The following is a 27464-nucleotide window of genomic DNA, read 5'->3' as shown; positions in this document are numbered from 1 at the left end:
GCTTCCTCTCCCTGACGGTCTACAGCTCCTGGACTCCACACTTCTGACCTCCCCAGTTTATGGCAAAAAAATTTTTTTTTTTTTTTTTTTTTTAGTTTATTTGGCCGCCCCGGGGGTCCTAGTTGCAGCCTGTGAAGTCTTAGGTGCAGTAGGAGGAATCTAGTTCCCTGACCCAGGGGTCAAACTCGGAGCCCCCTGCGTCAGGAGCATGCGTGCTTAGCCTCTGGACTGCCAGGGAAGTCAGCTCTTCCTTGACGCTCCTGGCAGCATTTGGCAACGCTGACCCCTCCCTCCCTCCCGAGACAGCTTCTCTAACTTTAGACACTCTCCCAGCTGCCAGCCACACACCTTTGGCCACATTTTCTCAGCCTTTCTGCAGCCTGCTCTTCGTCTGGCTCCTGCTTTCAGCGAGTGGCTCTGTGGGTCCCCCGGCTTGCTCCGAACACCCCCTCAGCCAGAGTCCTGCTCATTCTTCCTCGCACACGCTGCATCTCCTCAGCCGCACTGCCTGTGTCTGTGAGACTGAGTCGGACAGGTGTGTTCTGGGTGCTTTAATCCTCCCAACAAGCCTCTGAGGTAAATTTTATTACCATTTTCAATTTCCAGATTAGGAAACAGAGACACAGGAGCGTTAAGTAACTTGCCTGAGGTCACACAGCTATCAGGTGGGAGCTCAGCTCAGTCGCTCAATCGTGTCTGACTCTTTGCAACCCCAGGAACTGCAGCACACCAGTCTTCCCTGTCCATCACTGACTCCCAGAACTTCCTCAAACTCCTGTCCATCGGGGGAGAGCTGCATTCACACCCAGGTGGCCTCAGCCCCAGGACAGGCCCACTATTCTCTCACCTAGGCCACTGCAGCGGCCTCCTCTAGGCCTTCCGACTCTGCCTCAGCTTCCTCTAATTCTGCACGCTGCAGCCCGAGTCAGCTCACTACAACACAAGCTCTATACTGGATCAGCCTCGTCTTCAGGATAACGCCCACACTTGGGAACCTCCACAACCTGGTCAGTGTTTCCCTCTTTGACTTCACTTGTTGGCTTCTCAGCCTCACTTTAATCACCTCCCTGAAGGCTCCACCAGCCACGGCGACAGCCCCCAGCCACGGCGACAGCCCCCTGCCAGGCTTCTGTACGACCTCCGACCTGCCGAGAATATGGATCTTTCCCTTTCAGATTTTACTTTTTCTGATAAGCCTTTTCTGACCTCTTAAAACTAGACCACTCACCTCTCCTTTGAGTCCCAGTAGCAGAAATCTTTAGAGTACTGGTGACATGTTTGCATTTTTTTAAAAAAAAACATTCCCTTGGCTTTGCTGGGTCTTAGCTGCAGTACACTGGATCTTCAATCTTCTTTGTAGCGTGAGGGATCTTCAGTTGTGGCATGCAGACTCTTTGGCTGAGGCATGTGGGATCTAGTTCCCTGACCAGGGATCACACCCAGGCCCCCTGCATTGGACGCATGGACCCTCTGCCACTGGAGCATCAGGGGAGTCCCTCTCTGCACTGCTCTGCCTGTCCACTGACGCCTGACCTCTCACAAGGCTGAGAACTTCTCTAGAACAAGGACCTGGTGGGGTCCCTGTTGCAACTTCAGTGCTCAGCTTAGTGCCTGCCTATGAACAGCATTTGATAAATAATCACTGAGCTGATAAACCTTTATCGTCTGTGTCAGACTTTGTGGTTGCTGCTGTTAGTCTCAAAGACGTGTCTCATTCTTTGCAACTCCACGGACTGCAGCACGCCAGGCTCCTCTGTCCTCCACTATCTCCCGGAGTTTGCTCAAGCTCATGTCCGCTGAGTCTGTGATGCCATCCAACCATCTCATCCTCGGTTGCCTCCTTTTCCTCCTGTCATCCTCTTCAACACCTACTTATGAATGCCCCTACATTGCTTTTATTTTCAAACGTTGTTAGTCTGATCTTTATAACCAGATTGTAATTTTCTGAAAAACAGCAAATGTACTCAGTACTTCTAAGTCGAGGTTAGCGACACAAAAAAGGACACATTTATTAAAAACTGACAATTATTCAAGGCGTCATGAATGTCAACAACTCAGTGATGCTGCTGCTGCTAAGTCACTTCAGTTGTGTCCGACTCTGTGTGACCCCAGACAGTAGCCCACCAGGCTCTCCAGTCCCTGGGATTCTCCAGGCAAGAACATTGGAGTGGGTTGCCATTTCCTTCTCCAATGCATGAAAGTGAAAAGTGAAAGTGAAGTCGCTCAGTCGTGTCCGACTCTTCGCGACCCCATGGACTGCAGCCCACCAGGCTCCTCCGCCCATGGGATTCCCAGGCAGGAGTACTGGAGTGGGGTGCCATTGCCTTCTCCTACTCAGTGATGCAGGCACTGTTTTTTTTTCTCTCTCTCCCATTAAGGAAACTGAGTCAGGGAGTTTAGTAGCTTCCCTACTAGCAGCTAGTGATAGAGCTGGGACTTGAATCCTGACGTTTGTGTTTGTATTCTCTACCCCTACAGTGGGAGGCTAAGGATACGTGGGATTACATGTGCTAAGTAATTTGTTTTTTAGTCGCTCGGTTGTGTCTGACTCTTTGCAACCCAATAGTCCTTAAGGCTCCTCTGTCCATGGGGTCTTCCAGGCAAGAATCCTGGAGTGAGTTGCCATTTCCTACTGGAGGGGATCTTCCCAACCCAAGGACTGAACTCACATCTCCTGCATTGGCCAGGTGAGTTCTTTACCAAGGGAAGGCCTTGGATGTTTTATTGCTTACCCTTAAAAAATTACTACTCTCTGTGGGCTTATTAGACTCTTCCCTTCACATATTTTGCTTTTCCCCTTTGTTTCAAATGTTTGTTGAACACTTCGTCATGTACCAAAATGTACATAACCTAACTCACTGAAGGCCAAACTTTAGAAACACCCTTGGAGTTTAGCTCTTTTGACTGGACTATTATTTCCTAACAAGCTTCATAAAATCACCCCCCTGCTCAGTTTGTGATTGTACACCCAAACACCTCTCAGCAAAATCTCAGCGGTCACTTTTTCCCTTTCTGGCCGTGCTGCGAGGCATACAGGATCTTAGTTCCCCAACCAGGGATCAATATCAAACCCGTGTCCCCTGTAGCAGAATCCTGGAGTCGTAACCACTGGGTCTCCAGGGAAGTACTTACGGCCCCTTTGATAGCACATCATATGGAGGGAATATCTGCAGTCAACTCATTAGATCTCATCACAGATTTTTTTTAAACCAACACCTTGGCCCTTTCACTGACAAAAAGGATTCTCAAGCCTTTTGACAGATTGAAGGCTTTCTTAGAGCTAAGTTCAAAGCAAACTGCCCATCCTTCTTGGGAAATGCTCTAGAGGCTTCTTTCTGAAGTAATTCGATAGCCTTGTCTCTCTGGATTCAGTTCAGTCACTCAGTCATGTCCCACTCTTTGCAACCCCATGAATCGAAGCACGACAGGCATCCTTGTCCATCACCAACTCCCAGAGTCCACCCAAACCCATGTCCATCAAGTCGGTGATACCATCCAGCCATCTCACCCTCTGTCGTCCCCTTCTCCTCCTGCCCCCAATCCTTCCCAGCATTAGGGTCTTTTCCAATGAGTCTACTCTTCGCATCAAGTGGCCAAAGTATTGGAGTTTCAGCTTCAACATCAGTCCTTCCAATGAGCACCAGGGACTGATCTCCTTTAGGATGGACTGGTTGGATCTCCTTGCAGTCAAGGGACTCTCAAGCGTCTTCTCCAACACCACACTTCAAAAGCATCAATTCTTCTGCGCTCAGCCTTCTTCACAGTCCAACTCTCACATCCATACATGACTACTGGAAAAACCATAGCCTTGACTAGATGGACCTTTGTTGGCAAAGTAATGTCTCTGCTTTTGAATATGCTATCTAGGTTGCTCGTAACTTTCCTTCCAAGGAGTAAGCGTCTTGTAATTTCATGGCTGCAGTCACCATCTGCAGTGATTTTGGAGCCCCCCAAAATAAAGTCTGACACTGTTTCCACTGTTTCCCCATCTATTTGCCATGAAGTGATGGGACCAGACGCCATGATCTTCGTTTTCTGAATGTTGAGCTTTAAGCCAGCTTTTTCACTGTTCTCTTTCATCAAGAGGCTTTTTAGCTCCTCTCTGGATTAGCAATGATTTAACATGAAACCAACAGTGAAGCATCCCTGGAATAGTTAGTAAAATAGGAATATCATATTTCATGTTATCTTCAGGAAACAAACAATCCAAAGTGACTATTTTGGGTAGCACTGTATCACATTATTATTGTAGTAATATTTCCAGAAGAAATCTGAAGTTTCGAATAACTATAGGTCACAAAAAATGACCAATATTGCGCCAATACATGAAGCAAAATTCAAATTTGGATCCTAAGGGAAAAAACAAGACATCATCAGTGATGATGACAGGCACATCTCTGAACTCAATCTGAGTTCCCTGAGGAAGGGAGGCACTGAGCCTATTATAATAGATTATGCCTTTGAAGGACTTAGACACGAGTCCCTCAGTCTCAAAAAAAAGCAAACCACTCTGATACACGTCTTAGTTACAAGGGAGAAAAAGCAGAGATGACTAAGCTGAAAGAAATCTCTTCTGGCCTGTTTTTTATCTCTTTCAGGCAGTACTTTTCCAGATAAGTTGCACAGCACAGAACATGGTTTTGCTGTATATCAAAGTGTGTAAGTTAGGGTAGACAACAGTTCTTTAAAAGGAGAAATTAGATGATAAGAGCAACAGGTAAAGCAGCTTTGGGCTCCTGAGGAGAAAGTCCTGGCACTCCTATATGGGCACAGTGGATAATCTGAAAATGGTTCAAGTGCCAGCCTGAGCACAGCTGTCTCTACTGTAATCAGGAGGAAAAGTATTATGATCCAGCAGAAGCAGCCCTTCAGAGTCTAAGGAGGAGCATCTCATCAGATAATAACTGAGTGCTCACTGCTTACAAAAGCAAGATTAGATGCTGAGGGATCGATCCAAAAGAATCTCCTGCTACTCTGAAATCAGAACTGCATCCTCATCTTCCCAAGCTGATATAGTTTATGTAATGAAATAAAATATGTATCATACATCTCTTGCAGTGGTGTAAGAGTACTTAGGACTCACAAGGAAAACTGCGCAAAGAACTTCCCCTTCAGTCTTTTCCCTGTAAAAATATCCTCCTTGAAAACAGTGTAAGCTTTCTTTAGCAAGTGAGGTACCACCTCCTTACTCTCCCCCTCTTATCCAGTTTCACTTTTTTTCATAACACTTGAGACCACCTGACATTTTTACAGATTTGTCATTTCTCTTTTTAATCTAGAATATAAGCTCCATGAAGGTAGATATTTCAAATATTTTGTTCACAGATATCTTCTCGGTATTTCAGTATACAGAACCTTATCTAACATGTACTTATAGGAGGTTCTTAAAATTTTTGTAAAATTAAAAGTGTTTAAAAAAAGACCCCTGAATATGTTAGAATTAAAGTATAAAAATTTGGCATTTATGTCTGTTATTCCCAGTGGACACCAAGTCAGGAGTCAGAGGACCAGAAGCTTGTGTAGAGATGGGAGAGCAATTGCAAAAACAAAGCAATGTGTCTTATTTGATGGATGGACGGAACCCACTGTCACCAAACTTCTACAAAGAGTCAATTCATTTCATCTCTCTTTCAATTCAACCCATCTCTCTGCCCTTTCCGCATCTGAATCTGAGTGTAGTGAATTCAAATTCACTTCACATTAGTTGGCTTAACATTAGCTTCTTTCCCTGAGAAAACTTTTGAAACTTATGTAGTGAAATTTTTTGTTCCCCTCCTCCCTAAATTACTGCCTGCAAGATGCAAGCCCTCAGATGGAAACCGTCTCCCATTTCTATTTTGAGACTCGCCTGAGTCACAAGGTAGTCTTGGCGAATCCCTCTGCTCCATCCCTCAGTTTATTGAGGCTGCCTGGGAACAGGCACTGCCAGCCAGACAGGAAGAGGGCCGTGTTGCCTAACTCCAAAAGGTCTCAGGTGTATGGATGTGGTGAGGTTTAATAATGCATATAAATCGCTGCAGATGGATTTCCCACAGGGTGGGGGTGGGGAAAGGGCAACCACTTTCCTTAACTTCCTCTATATGAATTCGTGGCTGGTAGAAAGGCCAGGCTATTAAACACAGCTGAGCAAATGTCCCAATGTCTTCAGGACATGTGTTTCCAACTAAAGAGACCCCTAGTGGGCTCCTGCTATATATGACGCTCCCAAGCCCCAAAGAGAAGCAAAGGAATGTGACTGATATGACTGGCAAAGTTACATTGTTTTTTAAAAAAGAGAGAATCAGTGTTTATAAACATGTATAAACCACAAGGCCCTTTTCTTTTTTTCAAGAATGGGTTTAAAGACCTGCTCCCACCTGGATTATCTTATCTGTGTCCCATCCAGTCTCGAGTTCCTCCAAGCTGTGTAGCTAACATGTTCTCCCTAAGTGGTTCTGCCTTACTTACTCACTGTAATTCCAAACTCCCTGAGCCCCCAACCCCCAGAGATGCCTCTTGACAAAATTATTCTTTATGTACTCACACAAATGTAAACAGAAGAGATGAAAGGCCCCAGGATGCAGGCAGTGCGTGTCTCAAGCTGAACCACGGCTAAGCACAGCCTGAACTTTTCTGCCTCTCTCCGCTTGGCTGAGTTTCTCTCTTGACTCAGGGCAGAGTGATGAGCATGGCATAGGAGGCTTAGGACCCAGGGGGCGCCTTTCAGCCGGAAAAATAAAAAAAACCACCTCGCTGCAGCAAGCTTGCTGGAAGCTCCCAGTTCTAAAGAGAGGCTGTTTACCAGAAGCACATAACAAGAGCAGGTCTGACTGCAAGGCTGGGAACGGGAGGCAGAGCCGCCGCCTAGGGGGACCCTGGCTGGACTCTGGTTGGTCAGTCACCTGCAGGAGGAAGGAGGTGAGGATGCTGTTGGCCTGGGTGCGAACAATCCTCGTCAGCAACATGCTCCTGGCAGAAGCCTATGGATCTGGAGGTGAGATTACAATCTTTCTGCAGCAACTTAATGAAGCAGAAAGGGTGATGCTTCCTATTTTCCAAGCAGGAGGAAGACAGGAAACGGAGCTTGAGGCAGCTTCCTGTTGTCCCGTGAAAGCTTTGTTGGTTTTGTTTTTTTCTTTCTCCTTTCCCTGCCTGGAGCTTGCAGCTCCATCTTTGCCATTAAGAACAAAGGCAAATAACCGCTTTCTCTTTTCTTTTTCTTGCCGGTGGCTCATGAGTGGATGGAACTTGGGAGTTCACCTCCCCCACTCCTAAGTCCTGTTCTTTTCGGGGGGCTTTATCGGGTGTCTCTAGAGCGCTTGCTCTCCTTACCCAGCCCCTTCCTGAGGCCCTCCTGCTGAGGGGAGTGGGAATTTGGAGTCATATCCAGGCAGCAATTAGGCAGGTTCCCTCCATTTGAGGGTCTCTTTTGCCTAACTGGATATAAAGGCCTTTGTAGGATTCTCTTGGGAGGGAATGCTGCCTGTGAAAGTTCCACATCCATGGAGACAAGAACCCCAGAGTTTACATAACACAGAATGACAACACAGGGATGGATTTGGGGTCCTGCCACCCCCTGATCCAAAATTCCCACCGTCTCCACAGACGGTCCTGAACCCAGGGCTCCCCTGCACCTTCCTCCAAAGTGGTCACAAGCTCCCGAGCAACAACCCTTTGCACTTGTGCAGTGCTTTCCGGCTTAAAAAAAGAAAAGAAAAAAGCCAACACTGAGCAGAGGGTGCCCGACACCGGCTGGGGGCTCTTCACTGGCCCGCCCTCCCTTCTCTTTCCGGCCTCACAACAGCCCAGCGAGGCAGGCGGGGTTTTCCACCTGAGGGCAGGGTCTCCCAGCAGGGGTGGGCCCGGGCTCCCCTGCCCGCCACTCAGTGTCCTGTCGGGGGCTCCTCTTCCTCATAGGCTGCTTCTGGGATAACGGCCACCTGTACCGGGCGGATCAGCCCTCCCCCGCGCCGGGCCACCGCTGCCTCAACTGGCTGGACGCGCAGAGCGGCCTGGCATTTGCCCCAGAGTCGGGTGAGTGCCCGTCCCGGGCGGCGGGAGAGCGGGCGGAGGCAGTGTCCCAACCCCGGCCTATGGTGCCTTCTCTCCCGTCTCAGGCGCCGGCAACCACAGCTACTGCCGGAACCCGGACCAGGACCCGCGCGGGCCCTGGTGCTACGTCAGCGGCGAGGCTGGAGCTCCCGAGAAGCGACCTTGCGAGGACCTGCGCTGCCCAGGTACCCGCCCCAGACCCCGCGCCCAGGGCTTCCCAGGAGCTGTCGCAGCACCCGCCGCGCACGTGCGGCCGCGCGACGCCGGCCGGCCCCTCCCCGCCCCGCGCTGTCCGATTGGCCAGGGCTGTCTCCAGGCCGCGAGACCCGAAGCTTATTGGCCGGCGCCGCCGCCCGGAATGAGCTCATTCTCAGCGAGCGGCTAGTAAACAACCGTGGGCAGCTAGGCCCCGCCCCTCGACCGAGCTCGGCGCCAGGAACGCCGCTGGGGGAGCCCCAGAAAAGTGTGTCGTTGGTCCACGCCCTTAGCTCGCCCCTCGGTTTAGGAGCCGGTTTGTATAGTGTCTGCTGTGTGCTAGGCACTCTTTCACAGCCCCCCTCCACCCAGTTTGCGGGATCTAAGATTAAAGAGAAGTTCAGTGACTTACCAAAGGCAGTGGCAGGGTCCAGATTTGAATCCAAGTTTCTTAGACACCAGAGTGGCTCCCAGGGCAGCAAGGACGATTCTCTAGGTTTAAATGGGATATGCAAGCATGTAACATAGGGATTGGCATAAAGTGTGGGCTCAGCAAATGCGAGCTGTTTAGAGGAGTCACGCATTGCCTCTTGGCATAAAGGTTACCCCTGGAGGTGAGCTGAGCTGGGCCTTGGAAGACGGCAAGAATTTGAGAATATGAATACATGGGAGGCAGGTGAGGCCCTTTCTCACAGCCTTCTTTGTCTTGTTCCAGCTGTGGTGCAGCCTTTAGGCCAGATCTTGCCCCTGGGTCTTGATTTCAGTGTGTGCAGTGCATTCTAAGATGGGCCCACTCAGCTTCCCCCAAACTCAGGCCACTCTCTGATGAGAGCTGTTTTCCCACTTCACCTCCAGATACCACTTCCCAGGGCCTGCCAACCTCCACGACAGAAACTGAGGAGGCTGCTGAAGTGCCAGGAGGAGATGAGGTGTTTGCTCCTGCCAACGCCCTGCCTGCCCGGAGCGAGGCTGCAGCTGTGCAGCCAGTGATTGGGATCAGTCAACGGGTGCGGGTGAACTCCAAGGAGAAGAAGGACCTGGGAACCCTGGGTATGACTGCCTGCCTCTGTCCTTGTGGAATTCAAGGAGAAATATCTGATTATCTGGGGTGGAGCTAATGGGACCTTGTGTCGTGTCCTTGGCAGGCTATGTGCTGGGCATCACCATGATGGTGATCATCATTATCATTGGAGCTGGAATCGTCCTTGGCTACACCTACAAGAGGTCAGTAGCTTCTTTTCTGGGCTCGGTGAGAGAGGAGAGAAAGGTATACAAAGTCAAACCAGACTCCTTTGTGGCATTCTTACCTATAAAGGAAGTGAGGTCTTGGATGCAGAGACTTGGTTCTAGTTTTCACCAGGTGGCCTTGGACAAACCCTCTTCTCTGGTGCCTTTACTCATCACCCAGAAAGCCTGATGAGGTAGGGATTCTTATTCCCCGTTGTACAGGTGAGGCCGCCTTCATCAGAAGGGTGAAGTAACCTGCTCAAGGTTATACTGTCCAGGAGTGGCTGGAGTCACATCCAGCTCTCTTGACACTGACATTCCCTGCTGTCTGCTGTGGAAGCGGGTGGCCTTTCAGAAATGAGGCTGGGCTCTCGTCGTGGGGGCTGGGAGATTGAATTCTTTCTGTGAGTTATAAAATTCTGCTCCTAGAAAAGGTTCCCAGCCACTGCTTTTGCAGTTGGGGCTTGAATATCCTGAGCTGTGAGCAGTGGGATCTCTTCTAGGACAGGAGGAAAGAAGCGAGTTGAAGTGCGTGATGATAATCGAGTTGTGCCCATTTTTCCAGCACTGGTTGACTCTGGGAAGATTATTTGCAAAATGCTGGGCAAAAATCAGGGGATTTGACTTCCATTCCTAAGTATCTGAGATATTTCTTTTCTGTGGTCTGGGAAGGCTTCCTATAAGGGAAGTGATGTGGTGGCCTGCGTTTTCCAGTGGTGAGGACCACAGCCCCAGTGGGTTATCCAGTATTAAATAAAATCGAGTTGTCTCTAGAGTGATGCAGTCAGCCTTGTTTTACAGATGGAAAGGGGGACATATTGGTAAGAATAATAACAGTAATAGTAGCAGTATTTCTGAAGGCCAGGTACTGCTTCAAATGATACGTGTACTTTAACTCAGTCCTCACAATCACCCCCGATAAAGCCAATAATATTTACAGATAAGGAAACTGAGACTTCTTTGAGGTCACACACTTAGCCTTCGGTGGAGCTAAGTCTCAGTCCTGCCACTGACTAGCAATCTGCGTGACTTTGGGCAGGGTGGTTCTGTTTTCTACTCCAGGGCACGGCTGTCGCTGAGATGCTTGACTGCCTGGCCCAAAGAAAGGGGTCAGTAAACCATAGCTGTTTCTCTTTTCTGTAAAATGTGGGCACACTGCACTTATGCTCTCCAGGCTCCATCGCGTCTCTGATCTTCTGTGATTCAGGAAGCACAGGTTCAGAGAGGGGAAGTGTTGACCTGAGAGGGTCTCCTGTCCCCTAGCATAAGGTCGCTGCCCTCAGCACGACAGTGGATGGGGCAGGTTCAGGAGCACCTGTTTGTCATTTCAGGGAGTTAGGGGGAATGATGGGAAGGCCCTGGTTACAGTTCGCAGCTCAGACCCAAACCATGTTGGCTGAGTCTAGATGTTGAAGTATTTCCTCCTCAGCCACTGGATAGCACTGGGCTTGCCTTCAGTCTTGTGACAGTGTCCAGGCCTCCAGGTGCTTGAACTGACTGCTAAATGTCCTTAATTGCGAGCTCAGTTCTCAGGCCGGAGGAGGAAGCCACGCCTTTTGCTTCTAGATCTGCTCCTCTAGGCTGTCACAGGAGCGCCCCGGGAGCCTATTTTTACTTTCCTGTAATCTCAGGGCGAGGCACCGAGTCACCAGACTCCTAACCACCGGACCACCCCTTTCCTCAGCAAAAACGCCCCGAGCACAGCCTGCGCAACAGGAAACGGCTTGTGGGCTGGAGGCAAGCGCTCAGCCCCTCTCTCTCCCCAGAGTCACAGGACAGTGTCCTGGAAGTGCCATGGAGCGCAGGTCCTTCCACTTCTCTGCACCTCCCGTCTCATCTGTTCCGTAGAGCTGTGTCCCCTCTCCATGCACACCCATGCCCACCCCAGGTTACCCTGGACTAACACCAGTCAGGTTAAATAACCACCACAGCCACCTAGACTTTCTTAATAAGACCCACTTGAGTGTCCTTCCCTGACGATAGCACCAAAGCCACAGGACCACACTAGAAGGACCACTTTTACACCATTTCACAGTGAGGAGCTGAGACCTAGAGGAGTTCAGCGGTGTGTCCAAGCTACATGGCCAGTAAGGACTGCCAGTGTCTCCCTAAAGTCCAGCAAGGCTCAGGAGCTTCGTGCCAGTTTGCTTTGGATTGCATAAGATAGTACGGGCTTCCCCGGTGGCTCAGTGGTAAAGAATCCTCCTGCCAATGCAAGAGATCCAAGTTTAATCTCTGGATTGGGAAGATCCCCTGGAGGAGGAAATGGCAAAGTATTCTTGCCTGGGAAATCCCATGGACTGAGGAGCCTGGCAGGCTGTAGTCTATGGGACTGCAGTAGAGTTAGACCCGACTGAGTGAACATGCCCAGAACCTTTCAAAGTAAAACAGAAACTTTCAAACTATAACAGCTGAGCTTAGAAGTCAAAAGAGCCAGGTTCTGGAAGTGTGAGCAGTTCTGAGTGTGGCACTGGACAAGTCACTTGCCTTCTCTGCTTCCCTCAGGTGTAAAATAGCATGGGGGCAGGCCAGCGATGATCCGCCCAGCTCTAACACTTCCTAAAGACAGGCAGTACTAGGTTCAGATCCCAAATCCGCCCTCTGCGTGAATAAATGATGGAGCCTCTCCACTTCTGCTGTCCTGTCCCTGAAACAGAGATCCTAGTAGATGCTGCATAGGTTTGTTGTGACGATCAAATGAGTGTAGTCTGGGCAGACAGCTGGTGTTCCTGACCTTGGCTGCCATGAGGAACTTGTCCTGAGCAGCAGTGTGGCACAGCGCCACTTCTGACGGGGACGAGAGCAGTGCTCAGTTACGTAATAATTTGAGGCAGCCTGTGTTGCCTGAAGGAGGTCCTGGGTGCCTCTATCACCCAGCAAGAGGATGTCAGATATAGACAGCAGCTCCGTGCACTCCTGCTTTCTGGCCGGCCCGGCCACCAGGCCTGACCCTGGAGCAGTCAGGATAGAATTCCTGAAAGCTCTGAATCTGAACCCTTCCAAGGGCCAGGAGGCTAACGGGAGGGAGTTTTCCCCTGGCCAGGAGGGGCGGGCAGGCACCAGGCTTCCTCTCGGGAGGAAGGGAGGCAGGTGGGAGCGGGCAAGGGCTCAGCCTGATGGGCCCCTGTCCTGGTTGTCTGGTTCAGGTGGCTAGCCTGCAGCTCCCTGCCCCGAGCGCAGTGTCTGTGCTCTGGCTCTGATAAAAAGGCAAGGGGAAAACTGTCAGTCAACGTCACCTCCGCCCGCCCAGGAGAGGAACTGAGTTAGTGAATGAGTCTTTTGTTGTTTCTTGGCTGCCAGACAACAGCCTGGATGTCCTTATAGGTGGTGAGAAGGGGCTGAGCTGCCTGACGGTCAGTGCAGCCATGCTGGTGGCCTCTCTGAGACCCCAGAAGGAGCTGGGGGCTGCCGTGGCACCTCTCGGACTCACAGGCGCCATTAGCAGGAGGCATGCGGGGCTGAGTGTGTTTTGAGGCTTCTAAATGGAAGAGGCTGCCATCCGGACTTGTCCCGGCACTTGCTCCTTGCATTTACCCTTGGCTGAGCTTCAAGCCCAGCTCTGCCCCATTATCCACATTGATTTTTACCCCCCCTCAAGACTTGTGTGTGACGCAGCCTCACCATTATCAACAGCCTGGCGGACCACAGCCAGATGCTTGGAAAAGGAGGCAGCTGAGGAAAGCCTCAGCTTCTTCGGCTATAAAATGTGGATGACACGCAGTGCTGGGTGGGAATGAGACAAAGATGATGCATGTGTAAAGGGTGTGGCATCCAGCCGGTGCACAGGTGGCCCTTCTCAGGGTGGAAGGTGGGAAGGCCACTTCCTGGCACCTTAGTGGGTCCTTGGGAAGCAGGAGTCCCTGGTTTCCTTCTTCCTTCAGCAAAAGGAAATTCAGGCCTTGGCTCAAGGCTCTGGGCACGTACTCTGCTGCTTCTGTAGATGGCCTTTGGTTCTCTGCTGGCTTGTTTGTGGGCTCCCTTGCTGTTCAGTCGCTCAGTTGTGTGTCTTTGCGACCCCGTGGACTGCAGCACACCAGGCCTCCCTGTCCTTCACTATCTCCCGGAGCTTGCTCAAACTGATGTCCATCGAGTCAGTGATGCCATCCAACCATCTCATCTTCTGTCGCCCCCTTCTCCTCCTGCCCTCAATCTTTCCCAGCGCTGGGCTTTCCCAACGAGTTGGCTCTTTGCATCAGGTGGCCACAGTATTGGGGCTTCAGCATCAGTCCTTCCAATGAATATTCAGGGTTGATTTCCTTTATGATTGACTATTTTGATCTCCTTGTAGTCCAAGGGACTCTTCCTTAATATAATTAAATCCAGGCTTTCCAAATTTCTCCTGACATGGGCAGACTGTAGTTTTCTGTTGTATGCCAGAGGCAGAGGTGTTCTCTTCTAGGTGGCAGTAGCTGTGACTGAGAAGTGCCCAGGGGCAGAGCGAATCTCGGGCCGTGAGTGGGGGTGCAGTTGCTCCAGGCAGCCGTGTCTGCGTGGCCCTCCTCAGCCCTCCAGGGGCTCGGGGAGCTCCTCTGCTGTGGCTCGGGGTGTCCAGGGCAGAGCCCGATGAGGACGGGCAGGAGCTGCAGGCTTACACGCAGAGACTTGGCCACCCAGGGCGAGTCGGGGGCATGAGTGCACAGGTGTGCCACCTGTGACCCAACAGTGAGGAGCAGGGGTGCGCGGGGCACACGTCATGCTCAGGATCTCACAGGATGTTAGGGGTCCTGAAGGTTCTCAAGTGCGGCTCCCTGTTTTACAGGATGATGAAGCTTAAGGCCTAGAGCAGAGGGCAGGGGTCAGGGTCACATAGACAACACTCACTCTGGCTGTCCAGTAGAGTTCCCGTGGGAGCCCAGATTAAGATAACGTTGCCTGGTGAGTCACATCACCTTCAGGGCAAATCGCAACAGCCCTCTGTGAGCTTTATAGCAGTCCCATGGTTTTCGAAATGCTTTCCCATCCAATAGTCTTGCCTGGAAAATCCAATGGATGGAGGAGCCTGGTAGGCTACAGTTCATGGGGTCGCAGAGATTCAGACAGAACTGAGTGACTCCATTTTCATCATCGTATTTGGAGTCAGGTATCATTCCCATTTCAGAGATGATGAAACCAAGGCTCCCCAAGGCCGAGTGTCACACAGCCCAGGATGGGCTGGTCTGGGGCAGAGAACTGGTTGATTTAAAGGCAATTAGGAGGCACCTGCTCTTTCCCCTCCAGCGCCCGTGTCCTCAGCGTTCGTGACTCTGGAAACCTTTGTCCTTGCACCTCCCTGGGTGATCGCTGTGTCATCTGTCTGCTCTCGGCTGTCTCCCTGGGGACTCTGAGGCAGGCCTGTTTGCCGCACCAGGTCATCCATCAGCTGCTTGCTTCAGGGCCTCTTCGGGATGGGCTCCTTCCGGGAAGATTTCCTCTGATGACTGAGCCGTGTCTGATTGCTGTGTTAAGAGGATGCTGACCTGGGTTCTGGCGTGCAGTGTGCCAGGCGCACACCACACCCTTTAGCTTGCAGTGGGTGTGGCTGGTCCAGTGGAGCGGACGGGACATGCAGCCAGAAGACTGGGTGGGTGAGGCCCTGCCCTATCCTTTTTGTTGGGGGGTGACCCTGATGAGGTCAGAACTTCTCTTGAGCATCAGCCAGAGTCCAACAGACTTGGGCTCGAGCCCACCGTGCCATTTGGAGAGTTCAGCTTCTTTGGACTTACTTCCTCATCTATAAAATGAATGATAACACCTAATTGTTAGGATTCAGAATGAAGTGAGGTGCACGTCAAGCCCTCAGCATGGAGCACGTCATGTCAATAAAATGGGGTAACACCTCAGCCTGATTGGGTCACGGAGTACCAGAAGGCCTGTGAACACTCAGGGGTCCCATGGTTGTTGTGTCCTCGTTTCCCATTGACCCGAGCAGCCCGCAGAGGCTCCTTGCCCACTGCACTCGGAGGGGATGGTCCCTCTTTGTAGCCAGGGCTCACACCTTCCGGGGAGGTGATGGCCCTCATTTCCAGACAGAGCTCACACCTTCTGAGACTTTTGGATGAGGCGTCTCAGAACAGGATGGTCAGGTCAGTTTTCTGGACAGCTTTATGGGTGAGGGCTGAGGGTTTTTCTGGGTGGGTCCTGTGGTGCCTCGTTTTGCTTTAAGGGTCTCTTTCGTCCCCACCATCCTCAGGGAGCCCCACTGCAGCTGAGGGAGGGTCGTGCTCCTGTCACCCCCATCTCACAGACAAGGTTTAGGAGCTCCTTGCTGAGTTAAGGCAGTCTGGAAGAACAGCCCTGCCTGGCTGTGACTGCGGCCAGCCCCTGCCGGGCTTCAGGGTGCTGGCCTACGAGCAGGCTGTGCAGGAGGCACAGCCCGACTCTTCCCTCTTCTCCTGCCAGGGGCAAGGACCTGAAAGCCCAGCACGAGCAGAAAGCGTGTGAGCGGGAGCTGCAGCGGGTCACCCTGCCCTTGTCTGCCTTCACCAACCCCACCTGCGAGATCATGGATGAAAAGACCGTCGTGGTCCACGCCAGCCAGACTCCAGTCGACCTTCAGGAGGGCAGTGCCCCCCTCATGGGCCAGGCAGGCACTCCAGGCGCCTGAGCCCCCCCACGATGGGCAGGAGCCCATTGCAGAGACTGGTGCGGGACCACCTACCCCCGCCCCTACAGCTGGGAGGAGCTACACTTTCTATTGTGGTTGAAACCCCCCCTTTTTCTGTTTGAACCCGAAGACAGGAACAGGTGGCCCTGTGGGCTGAGAGCGAGGCTGGGCAGTGTCCTGCAAGGCTCGCTCTCCATACCGTGGAGCAGGGTTTTTCCCACGGATGGGGACAGCAGCAGCCCCCGCAGCAGCGCTGTGACAGGGGCTTCCTGTGCCCCGGAACCAAACCAGGGACGGACAGGGGGCTCCCCCAGCTCCCCTGTGCTTCATTGTGCAAGGTGGCCTCAGCCTCAGCCTCCCCACGTGCTCGCTGTGGGTCTGAGTGGCGCGCGCTGTTATTCACAGTTCTGGTCACGTAGGTCAAGAGGCAGTGTTTAAAAAATGTATTTAGTTTTTTCATATTTAGGACGCAGTCCCCTCCTCACCATTTTTGGGAAATGGAAACGAGTCTGTATGAAAGTCAGCACTGTGGGTTGAGCATAGGATCTAGGCAGAGGCTGCTGGCAGTGATGTGCCTTGAGGACTGCGGGCCGGGCCCAGGGCCCAGGGCTCCTCCTGTTCTGAAAGGAGAGGAAGGGAAGAATGGCACTGAACATTCCACTGAGGAGCAGGGTGAGGGATTCGCAGCTCCCTCAGCCCCCAGGGCCTGAGCGGGCCCGGGGCACCCCCGACGGCCTCCTCTCAGGATGCACAGTGGCCTCTCTGCATCCCCGGGGCTGAGACAGCAGCCAGCTGACCTACAGGAACAGCGCTGTGGGTGGGGCCTCGTGACCTGCTGCTCAGAGGTTAACCTGGAAACCCGCCGGGAGGCAGGTGACGGAAGGCCTCAGGGCCAGCACCTTCCTGTGGTGAAGCAGGGTGAGGGTCACGACCCCTAACTTGTGAAACAATTGAAGACCTATTGGAAGGGACCTTAGGGCTCCTGACGCCTTTTGGACAGAAGGGGTCCGAAGAGAGTGACGCTCAGGTTCGAAGAGGAAGCTCCCGGCACGGTCAGCCTCGAGCCTGTGATGGCACACTCGGGGGTCTCAGCAGAGCTAACCTGGCCACAGAGCTTCCTTCCCAAAGCCCTGCCACCACCGTTCACAGAGGCTGGGTTTGTGGGGCTGTCTGTCTCCAGCAGGCTATTCCCAGAAGTCACCTGCTGAGGGGACCTAGGCCTCGGGGGGTCTCTTGTTGGTCATGATGCAGAAGACATGACCGGTTTCTACTTTTCTATGAAAGCATTTCTGTGTACATGTTTTTATATACCTCATTCTGACACCTGCGAATAAAAGTGCAGGAAATGGCTCTGCATTTGACTCAACATAAAAAAAATCCATACTGCCAAGTTCTTGTGGGGTGTCAGGACACTCCTCAAAAGCTGGGAAGCGTTTGATTACCTTGTCAACACATGCAGGGTGAGCTCTGCTGTCTGTCCTTCCCTTTGGTCCACACCAGGAGCAGCGGCCAGGTGGTTGGTAACTGGAGCGTCGTCACCAGAAAAGCCTCTCGGGTCAAAGCTGCAGGAAAGAGGCTGTGCAGCATGGCAGAGGGCAGCCAGTCACTGCAGACCCTCTCCCCCTCAGCATTCTTTAGAGGTTAGGGATGGGCTGGAGACAGGGTTGGGGGATGGGGCTGCTGCAGCAGCTGGAGGAGGGATGGGTGTGCAGGGCTTGATGGGCTCCCAGGAGCTGCTCTGGGCCGAGGGAGGTCCCCGCAGGGTGACTCCTAGGGCTCCAGCAGAAGCTACCAATGGCAGTTTTTGGGGGGCTTTTTAGCAAGGATTTCACAACAGGTTCTCAGCCTCTAGGAACACCCAGGGTGACCTCTGCCTGTATCCAGTCACCACTCTATACTGCTGCCAGCAAGGGGCACCCTAGTGTGTGTTTTTCCAGGAACTAGATCTTGGCACTGACTCCAGCCAGCTTCAGGAGAAACCACCTTTGGGTCTGTGGACGCGTGCTGTGCCCAGGATCCCACGAGCCAGATCACATCACCTGGCCCAGCCGGCACCCCACAGGCCCTGTGTGCAGACACAAGAAATAGGTTTCCCCTTGAGCTCTTGGAAGGAGACACCAGGGGCAGGGGTGATGAGCACACACTTCCTCCTCTGTTAAGGTGGCACCCAGCCCTGCAGTGAGGACTCCAGGACAGCCGGGCAAATGGGAGTGCGCGGACATTGGAGGGCGGGCCTGGGGGCCCTGAGGGGATGGCATGGCTGGGAGGCGGTGGGTCACCTGCCCTGAGGCCTGGCTGCCTCCGCTGGGCTGCACACGTTCCCTGGAGCAGGCGGGTGTTCTGTGTAAGAGGTAGGGTCGGAGCACGCGAACCTCTGCTGTGGGGTCACATGGCCGGGGCCTCAAAGTGGCTAGTGCACCCTCCACGCGCGTCTCCCTGAACCAGGCCGCAAGGCGCGTTCTCACTCTCTGCACCATCAGTCACGTTAACTGCTTAATTTATTTGGTCTGCTCCACGGCCCGGTTTGGGCCCACCACCCCCACTCCTGCGGGGACCACCGAGGCAGCACCAGCCGCACGATGCCGGCCTCCCTGCTGCCAGGAGCCCAGGGCACTCCACACCTGAGCACAGCTGTGACAGCAAGGACTCTGGCCAGAGGCAACACCTAGTCCCACAGCTCATCAGGTCTATGTACAGCGTTTCACGTATCACCCCCACAGGTACGACACCAAGACAGTCTGAACAGCAACCGCCTTCTCCAGCATCACCCAGCTGCCCCCACCCCCAGCACAACCACTCACACCGCAGTAAGGTCCCAAACCCACTCCTCACTTAGCAGATATGGTGCAGGGTCAGCCCACACCCCACATGCTGGGCCTGCCACCAGCCATGTCCTCCAGAGCCCGCCCCACACAAGCCGGGCTCCTGGATGAAGCACACGTGAGCATGCACACGACAGCAGCCGGGACACCAGGGCTTCCGAGGGCGGGGCCTCTGCCTTCGGCCTGGGTGACTGCTTGTCGCCGCAGGAAGGATGCGCCCACGAGTTCCCCGCCAGTCCAGAGCTCAGCATGGGAACCCAAGTGGAGGCTGCCCCTCGAGCCGACGGGGCCCCGGGGCCCAGGAGGCGAACAGAAACCAGCCCTGCTCCTGACTCCTGGCCGGACCCACCGCAAACCGACCAGGAGACGCTTTACAGCCCACTCCCTCAACGCTGCCCAGGGGAGGGCGGGACGCGCCAGGGCCAGGGAGCACTGCGGTAGCTTCCCGTCCTCGGACAGCCGCCCTCTCTGCCACACTCCACGAGAAGTCCTCCTGCACTGGCTGAACCAGAGGCGTCAGGGTCCGCCAGCGGTGCACCCGGGAGCCTGCCCAGCAGGTCCAGGGTGCGCTGGTTAGTGTCAGCAAGGGCCTCTGGGAATCCACTGCCAAGGCGCTCCTGAGTGGTCAAGAGTAACAGACTCCTCCTGGCTCAGGGACCAGGCTTTGTTTTTCTTCACAGCTTCCAGGCGAGTGTTGGATTTACGGACAGTAACCGGGCTCCAGGACCTGTGGGGACGTTTCCCTGGTGCTGTGCCCGCTTGCCTCCGGGGACGTAGGAGGATGGCCAGTCCTGCTTCCGAATGAGCTGCCGATCCCCGGGAGGCGTGGCCGGCCCTGCCCGCAGCAGGGATGGGTGCAGAGGGGGCAGTGCTGGCTGGGGGAGGCCCCCGAAAGGGGGTTGGGCCAGGGCTAGGGAGGTGAGTCCCGGATCAGGCCGTACTGCACGCTCACGGTGTGGTCCAGCTCCTCCAGCTCTGCAGGCAGTGGGATGCCCAGCTCCCCCAGATACAGGGACAGCGCCTCAAAGCAGTCCTCCAGTTTGGAGAATGCCGGTCTAGAAAGAGGAGGAGGAGGAGACAGGTGAGTTATGGGGGTGGGGGCGGGCAGTGAGGTGGCAAGGAAGGCACCCAGGCCTGTGGCTCCACCACTTCCTGGGTGTCTGACCTTGGGCAAGCCCTTAACCTTGGTGTGCCTCAGTGGGAAGCAGGGTCATGTGGCTGCACAGGCTGCTGCAAAGATGAGCGGCAATAACACAGGGGGAGGTGGGTCTGGCTCAAAGGGGCGGCTTGAAAATCAAGTCCAGGAGAAGAAAAGCCGCTTCCAGGTCTCAGAGAAAATGCAATCATCACAGGTGGGTTTGGACTAAGTGCCCTTTCAAAGATCCTTTCAGTCTTGAGTCGTTTCCATATCGATGGGATCTGCCCGGGGTGGGGCTTCCCACAGTCTTGGCAGCTCACCCCAAGGAAAAAAGAGAACGCCTGGCTCCTACTGCCCTGGAGACAGCTCAGGTCCATTCCCCCATCTCCTCCTCGATTTTGCTTAAACATCTTGTCACCTTCTTGGCAAGACCTACTCTGACCACCATCTTAAAGATGCTAACTTGCACCCTGAACAACCCTTTTTGCTTGGCTTGAGTCCTTTTTCCATAGTATCTGTCGCTTTCTCACATATTAAATACATGTTCTCATATACTAAAGATAATTTTAAAAATATTTCTTTAAAGGAAAAAATTGGCTAATGCATAAAGATGCTCATTGTAATGCCTACTGTAAGCAGGAACTGGAAACCCCTGAACATCTGCACACGTATGTTCCTACAGTCTCCTAGTGAATTTCACAGTCAACAGAGATGATCATCTGGAATACTGTGTAGTGACAAAAATGCAAAGCAAAACGTCAGACTTTCCTCTATTTAAGATAACTGTGTAAAAAAATGTGTTTGGACATGGACATGGGAACATGGAAACTTGAAGACAGTGTTAGCATGGTATATAGGTTTGGGTGAATTTCCTGCTGTTAAAGTTTAACGCTGTCTCTGGGTCACTTGCTACAACACCCCAGTCTCCCTCCCTGCCTACTGACACGTCAGGGTCGTCAGGTGGCTTCAGTGGTTGATGGCTACATCCGTGAGCTCAAGGCTTTGGCCACCCTGCGCCTGGGAAAAGCTTGGCGATGGCTGAGGACTGGGGCGAGCATCCCAGGACCATGCGGGCTGGGCGAGGGGCGTGGACTCTGACCTGCTTTCAGGCTCCAGTCTGCAGCAGATGGCGGCCAGGGGGAAGAAGGCTGGGGGGCAGTCTGTGGGGACAAACTTCTCCCAGAAGAGTTTCACGTTGAGGCCGAAGTCCAGTGTTCGGGGCAGGCAGTCAGGATCTGCATACACCTGCCCGATTATCTGCAGGTGGAAAGACAGTGGTCAGGGACGGTGCAGCCACGTGGTGGGGGAGGGGGTGCTGGTGCAGGGACAGGACAGGAGGGATGGTCAGAAGTGGGAGGCAGGGGCTTCCCTCGTGCTCCAGTGGTTAAGAATCCGTCTGGCAATGCAGGGACACAGGTTCAATTCTGGTTAGGGAACTAAGATCCCATATGCTGCAGGGCAACCAAGCCTGTGTGCTGCAACCACTGAGTCTGCGCGCTGCACCTCGAGGGAAGCCTGCGTGCTGTAAGTAAGGCCAGACGCAGTCAAATAAACAGAAGAGGAAGGAGGTAAAAACCCAGCTGAGAGGGCTGCCCCATCCCATCTCTCCGTATCTTGCTAATGCAGGCCTGTCTCCTGACTAGAGAATCTGGAGGAGCCTCAGTGCAGAAGCACGACGCCCCTGACCGGCCTCTGGAGGGGCGGCTTCCACACAGCCCCGCCCTGCCCTGTGCTGGAGTTCGGGCCCTGAGAAGGGAGGCACTGGATCTGATTCATGTCTGAAGCCCTCTGGTGCCAGCCCAGGGCTCTGCACAGAGTAGATGCTCAACTGATTTCTGTTAGACTGAACGATATTTTTAAAGCAGTGAGACTCGAACATGTCCACAGACCCGTGATAACCAACACGGCCCTCTGCTCCTGCTGACTTTGCGGCACTATGTATCCTAGGAGGAGGAGCACCCATCCCAATTGCGGGGCCGGGCTGCCAGGCCTGCTGCCTCAGGCCTGGCCTCTGTGCTGGGCTCACCTCACAGAGGACGATCCCAAAAGAGAAGACATCCACCGTCTCATCGTAGCTCTTTCCTTCGGAAACACAGGAGAGCAGGCCGTTAGGTTTGGTCCCATCTCTGCTCTGCACTGCGTCTGGAGCCAGGTCAGGCCAGAGCCAAGAGCCAGGGCTAGGAGAGGTTCTGTGGGGGTGCCTCTAAGGCTGTGGGGACAGGCCCCGTCTGAAAACCACCGCTCTTCAGTCAGCCTCAGAGAGGTCTCATGAAACAACACTGCCCAGGGTGAAGCCGCACGGGACAGTGAACGAGAACTGGGACAGGCTGCGCCTGGACTCTGGCACTGCCTCCTGTGCACTCTCTGACTAAAGACCTCAGAAATGGCTGCAGTGGGCCACTTATGCAGTCTCACGGCCCTGTCTGGCTCAGGAGGCCCGGCCAGTATCTGCAGCTGGTCTGCGCCTCAGCCACGAGGGGGCAGCACACCTCAGTTCTCAGCACGGAGCGAGAATAGGCAGTAAAGCGCCTGAGTGCTCAGCTACCCCTTGGGGCACAGGAGCCGCGGTCAGACCTCAGCGTGGGCCCAGGACGGGGCGCCAGCCAGCCTGCAGGGCTGATCTCAGGGAGGGAGGCGTCTTCGAGGTCCAGTCTGGCACGGGATGAAAACCATGCACCCCCGGCTCCGGGTACCTGGTCTACACACCCTGGGGCTCTGCTGCGAGACGCGGCCCCGCCTGCCCTCCGGGGTGTCAGGACTGACCGTTGAGCATCTCCGGGGCCATCCAGTAGGGGTTCCCCACCACCGTGTAGCGCTTCTTTCGGTCGTTCTTGCGTAAGGTGCGCTTCTTGGTGGTGGCCTTTTCCATGGGGGGCTTCTTTCTCTCCTCGACGATGAGCCGTGACAGCCCGAAGTCAGCCACTACCACGGTCTTGTCCTGAGAGCACAAGGGTCAGGTCAGCCCTGGGGGGCGGGGGACAATGGGACGGAGACCGGACAGTCCCAAGAGAAGGAGAGAAGAGGCGTATGACCAAGGGGTGTCTTGACGAACGGGGCATGGTGTTTGTTTTCTCAGTCTGCGCTTTCTGCATGGCTGCTGCTGCTAAGTCGCTTCAGTCATGTACGAGGACCCCATGGACTGCAGCCCACCAGGCTCCTCTGTCCATGGGATTTTCCAGGAAGAGTACTAGAGTAGGGTGCCACTGCCTTCCCCAGACCTAGAGGGTGTTCTTAGCAGAGGCCCTGGGACCTGGAGAGTGGAACTCAAGAGGCAGGACAGAGGATTTCTTTTGTTTTGCTTTTTTTCTCATCCTGCCTTGTTCTCAGAAAGATTTAAAGCTAGAACCAGGATAAGACAGAGAAAGACAAGATACAGGCCTTCCGTGGGGGTGGGGGGCGAAGGGGAGATAAGCTCTTCAAATAGCTACAAGGCAGTCATGTGGAAAAGGGATTAAGACTGTTTGGTGTGAGTCCAGAGGGCATGGCCAGGGCCAGTGAATGGACACCCAGGAAGCCACACTGCAAATCAACAGGAGTAACACTGTAGCGAGCCGAGCTGACCGGCAGGGGAGAGGGAGGCTGGCCCCAAACCCGTCCCTGTGAATTTAGTAGCTCTGGGGCCTCGGGCTGAGGATTCAGGTGCCACAGCTGCAAAATGGGGTCCTTGGGGAGCTGCTTGCCCCAACAAGGGGCAAAACCAGGAGAAGTGAAGGGCTCTACAAACAGCTGAAGAACTTCAAGTCCCTTCAAACCAGAGGATTTCACAGGCTGCTACTGGGAGGAGGTGGGGTTTGTCTGCATGTGCGCGGATCCCCCAGAAGACAGGAGCCCGAGGCGATACCTCTGATCTAAAGCCAGAGGGGCCAGGCAGTCTCGCTGGCAACAAGGGAGCCAGGAGGGCTGCCCTGGGGGCACGTACCAGCTTGATGAGGCAGTTGTGCGAGTTCAGATCCCGGTGGATGATACACATGGAATGCAAATAGGCCTGGAACCAGAGGTAGGAGCTGAGGCCCACGGCCAGTCGATCGGCTAGACACTGACTCTGAGACTCGGGGGCCCCAAAACCCGTTCTTCCCCCAGAACACCCCCCACCCCCTACGCCAGCTTCAGAACCCAACCTGGACTCTAGGGCCCTCCTGCCATCACTCCTCATCCCGGTGTCAGCAGAAGGCCGAGGGCTTCCCCTCTCCCTGCTGCCGTCTCCTGCCCAGCAGCCTCTGTTCGCCGATCCCAATCCAGGCGCTGTTCTGTCCTGAAGTTCCCAACCCTCTGGGCCCAGTGAGCGCCCCACAACCTATTTTACTCAGAGTTAGGCTACCCCCACCCAGTCTCTGGGTTTAGCCACCCTGGGTCCTTCCTGCTGTGAGAGGGGAAGTGGCCACCTCCTGGCCCAGCTGATCTGTGCTCCCAACACACACTTCCCTCTCTGTCTACACTTTCCCTGTGGTCTAGTGGTTAGCATTCAGCGCTCTCACTTAGAAAAAAAAAAATTATTGGAGTGTAGTTGATCTATAATGCTGTGTTACGTTTCAGGCGTACTGCAGAGTGAATCAGTCACACATATACATATATCCACTCTTTTTCAGATTCTTTTCCCATACAGGTCATTACAAGGTACTGAGAAGGCTTCCCTGTCCTATTCGGTACGTTCTTAATAGTGACCCATCTTATATATAGAAGTGTATATATGTCGATTTCAACCTCCCAATCCATCCCTCCCCCCTTGACAGCCATGAGTTTGTTTTCTACACCTGTGACTCCACTTCCCTTTTGTGAATAGGCTCATTTGTACCGTTGTTTTAGATTCCACACATAAGCGGTATCGTGACATTTGTCTCTGTGTCTGACTGACTTCGCTCAGTGTGACAATCTCTAGGTCCGTCCATAGCGGCGAATGGCCTTACTCCATCCTTTTCGTGGCCGAGTCGCATGCCACTGTGTGGATGCACCACTTCTTATCTCAGCGCTCTGACGTTAACCTTTCCCTCTTCCTACCCTCATGTGTCCAGACTAGTCTATATTTGCTATTTCCCATTCCAGGCCTCCGCCTCTGGCTCTCGAGCCACCCTCCCACGCAGAACCACCCCCGGTCCCTGCCACAACACCGGTTCCCTCCCTTGGGCTCCTGGAGCTGCTCACACGCCCATGGAACTCTTTCCAACCTGCCTGCCGCCCCTCCTCAGGGGGTGCCCACCCCTCTCCTGTACCACCTGCCCCCATGACGGTGCGTGCCTGCCTTTTCCTTCTGGCCTCCTCGACGTCAGCCCCTCTCTCATCACTGCTAACCCCTACTAAGCACCCACACACCAGCCTCAGCAGATGCCTGTCCAAGCTCCTCCCAGACCCACTCTGCTGGCAGGGATGTCGGCAGGACTCACCATTCCAGAGGCGATACCTTTGGCAAACCTGACCTTCTGCTGCCAGGGGAACGGGTCCTGCAGGATGGAGGAAGGCCCGTCAGAGGCCGCTGGGCCTTGTTCTACTGGTGGTCCAGGCCCCGTGGGTCTATGTGATCCACAGTAAACCCTCCCTGCCTGTGCCCAGTCCCACCCACCATGGCCGTCTGCAGGTAAGGCAGAGGGTCTTTCTGATCATTGTGGTTCCAGAGCAGTGATGACATAGGGGCCCCACTGATGACCCCTCAAGGCTCTCAGGGACTCTGGGGGTACTGTGCTCACCACGCTGCGCAGGAAGTCCTTCAGCGTGCCCCCCTCGATATACTCCGTCAGCAGGTTAAGCTTCTTGTCCTTGTATAGTACGCCGATGAACTTGAGCACGTTGGGGTGGTCCAGGCTGCGCATCACCTTCACCTGCAGGGCAGGAAGGCCGCAAGGGCGGGGCCCGGTTTGTTCCTCACCCCCTCCCTCGGGGAGTCAGCGTGACACACGTGCCCTGCGTCTCCCCCTCCTGTCTCGGGTGCTGGGGAAGAAACCCCCAAGTGGATGGGGACAGCCTCCCAGGCCTCGCACTTGGGACCCTGCCTTTCTAAGAGCTATATCTGGGGAACTGGAGAGGCAGGGCCCCAGAGTGAGGTGGAAAACCAGGAGGGTGGCACCCTGTGGGGCAGCAGGGAAGGACACTAAGGTGCCAGGCTGGCCCGGCGGGGTGTCCAGTGTCGAGCTGCTCCAAAGCGTCTGTGCTCACCCCACACTCCACGAGCTCCGTGAAGCACAGCTCACTGTACCAGTTCGTGCTGTCCTCAGTGTTTTTTGTACAAATAATGTGCCGTCATTTACAGGGGGGCAGGGACATTCCTCTAATGGTCTGTTCTGCCTTAAGAAACCAACGACTCCAAACTAAGCTTCCTCTTCACATCTTTTTTTTTTGGTGCTGAAAGCTGGGATTGAAGTCATTCTTTAGTATCAATTTTCCTCTTTCAACAGTGACACAAACTCCTAGCCCCCACCCCGCTTCTTACCTCAGTTAGAAAAGTCTTCTGTGTCTCTTCATCACACCGGATCAGCTCCTTCATGACCATCACTTTGCCCGTGGCTTTGTGCGTCACCTAAAAGGAGGGTGACTGTCACTGGTGCAGAGAACAGAGGCCCTTCTGGGGAACTACGCGCAAATCTGTCGCTGGCCATCCCATGCCCTGGAGGACACGCTGACGTCATCGGCCGGATCAGACTGACAGTTCAAGTGCGGAACACAGCACGGGCCTCAGAAGGGAGCACACCTTCCTCCCCGGAGAGCTGGGCATGCACGGAGGAGAGGCGAGAACCCACAAAAGGGGCGTGTTGGGGGGAGGCGGGGGGAGGGGTGCTGCCAAGCCAAGCGGGGGTTCTGGTCATCTGACCCAGAAGCGTGTCTCTTGGGGAACAGGAGTCTGGGGGGCAAGAGGGTCAGTGCCACAGACATGCACCAGGGAGCTGAGGGGGTTGTGAGGAAGCTCTCCAGCCCCATGGCCCCGAAGGCTGAGACACATGGCTTACCTGACCCCCCCTCCCAGCTCTCAGCAGAGGAGGAGGAGGAGAGAGAGAGAGAGAGAGGTTAGTCCCTGAGACTGTTCAGCAGGGAGGCAGGAGCCACTCCCACACCGAGGCCTCTGGGCACCTAAGAAACACTCACTGACCAGAGATGGGGGGGCCACAGGTGACCTTGTCCCACCCGGGGCTCCAGGTCCCCCAAGCTCACACCAGCAGCAACGCTGCCTTCAGGTGGCCTGGGAGGGCAAGTGATGAAAATCCCCAGAGGAGGGTGCGAGGGCTGGGGGGTAGAGGGGTGGAGCCGGCGCTCACCTTGATGGCCTGCCCGAAGAAGCCCTTCCCCAGGACCTCGCCGTGGATCAGGTCACAGGGCCGGAAGATCTGTTGCGAGCAGCTGCTGGAGCAGCGGAGGGACTCTGAGCGGCTGATGTCACGGCTGAGCAGGAGCGGCTCCTTGGGGGAGCTGGGGCCGGGGGACTTGGAGATGCTGTTACTGCGTCTGTGGAGGAGGAGGAGGGGGACAAGGGATGAGGGTGGGGACA

The 27464-nt window shown here is 54.3% G+C and overlaps 2 protein-coding genes and 1 long non-coding RNA gene across 6 annotated transcripts in view; 1 reads left to right on the top strand and 2 right to left on the bottom strand.

Moving 5' to 3' along the window:
• Window positions 1-1984: 1984 nt before the first annotated feature.
• Window positions 1985-15835, bottom strand: LOC121816983 (uncharacterized). Its single transcript, XR_009597061.1, has 3 exons — window positions 9534-15835; window positions 6524-8718; window positions 1985-4350 (listed from the first exon to the last, which is right to left on the bottom strand). It is a non-coding gene; the product is annotated as an uncharacterized LOC121816983 (long non-coding RNA).
• PIK3IP1 (phosphoinositide-3-kinase interacting protein 1) lies at window positions 6759-17386 on the top strand. Its single transcript, XM_015101718.3, has 6 exons — window positions 6759-6973; window positions 7897-8013; window positions 8097-8216; window positions 9082-9276; window positions 9372-9450; window positions 15832-17386. The coding sequence occupies exons 1-6, from the start codon at window positions 6904-6906 to the stop codon at window positions 16034-16036; spliced, it is 786 nt and encodes a 261-aa protein (XP_014957204.1). The 5' UTR covers window positions 6759-6903; the 3' UTR covers window positions 16037-17386.
• Window positions 17387-18516: 1130 nt separating this feature from the next.
• LIMK2 (LIM domain kinase 2) overlaps window positions 18517-27464 on the bottom strand; it is a 52074-nt gene continuing 43126 nt past the window's right edge. For 3 of the 4 annotated variants that reach the window (XM_060401325.1, XM_060401326.1, XM_027956811.2), the window contains 9 exons: window positions 27235-27421; window positions 26415-26501; window positions 25675-25806; window positions 25375-25431; window positions 23916-23981; window positions 22760-22934; window positions 22023-22078; window positions 21096-21253; window positions 18517-19913 (listed from right to left, as the gene is read on the bottom strand). In XM_060401325.1, coding sequence (XP_060257308.1) covers window positions 19769-19913; window positions 21096-21253; window positions 22023-22078; window positions 22760-22934; window positions 23916-23981; window positions 25375-25431; window positions 25675-25806; window positions 26415-26501; window positions 27235-27421 — 1063 coding nt within the window. In that variant the 3' untranslated portion in view covers window positions 18517-19768. The other variant, XM_042234861.1, reaches the window with a different exon arrangement.

Source organism: Ovis aries, chromosome 17, assembly GCF_016772045.2.
Source record: "Ovis aries strain OAR_USU_Benz2616 breed Rambouillet chromosome 17, ARS-UI_Ramb_v3.0, whole genome shotgun sequence".
Classification (NCBI taxonomy): Eukaryota; Metazoa; Chordata; class Mammalia; order Artiodactyla; family Bovidae; genus Ovis; species Ovis aries.
Note: the sequence above shows the minus strand (reverse complement) of the source record. Positions and strands in the feature narration are given on the sequence as shown.

Excerpts from the sequence above, each read along its gene's own strand:
- PIK3IP1 (XM_015101718.3), top strand. The coding sequence starts at position 6,904 with ATGCTGTTGGCCTGGGTGCGAACAATCCTCGTCAGCAACATGCTCCTG. Across the intron at positions 8,014-8,096 it reads GGCATTTGCCCCAGAGTCGG|GCGCCGGCAACCACAGCTAC; the intron begins GTGAGTGCCCGT and ends CTCCCGTCTCAG. Across the intron at positions 8,217-9,081 it reads CGAGGACCTGCGCTGCCCAG|ATACCACTTCCCAGGGCCTG; the intron begins GTACCCGCCCCA and ends CTTCACCTCCAG.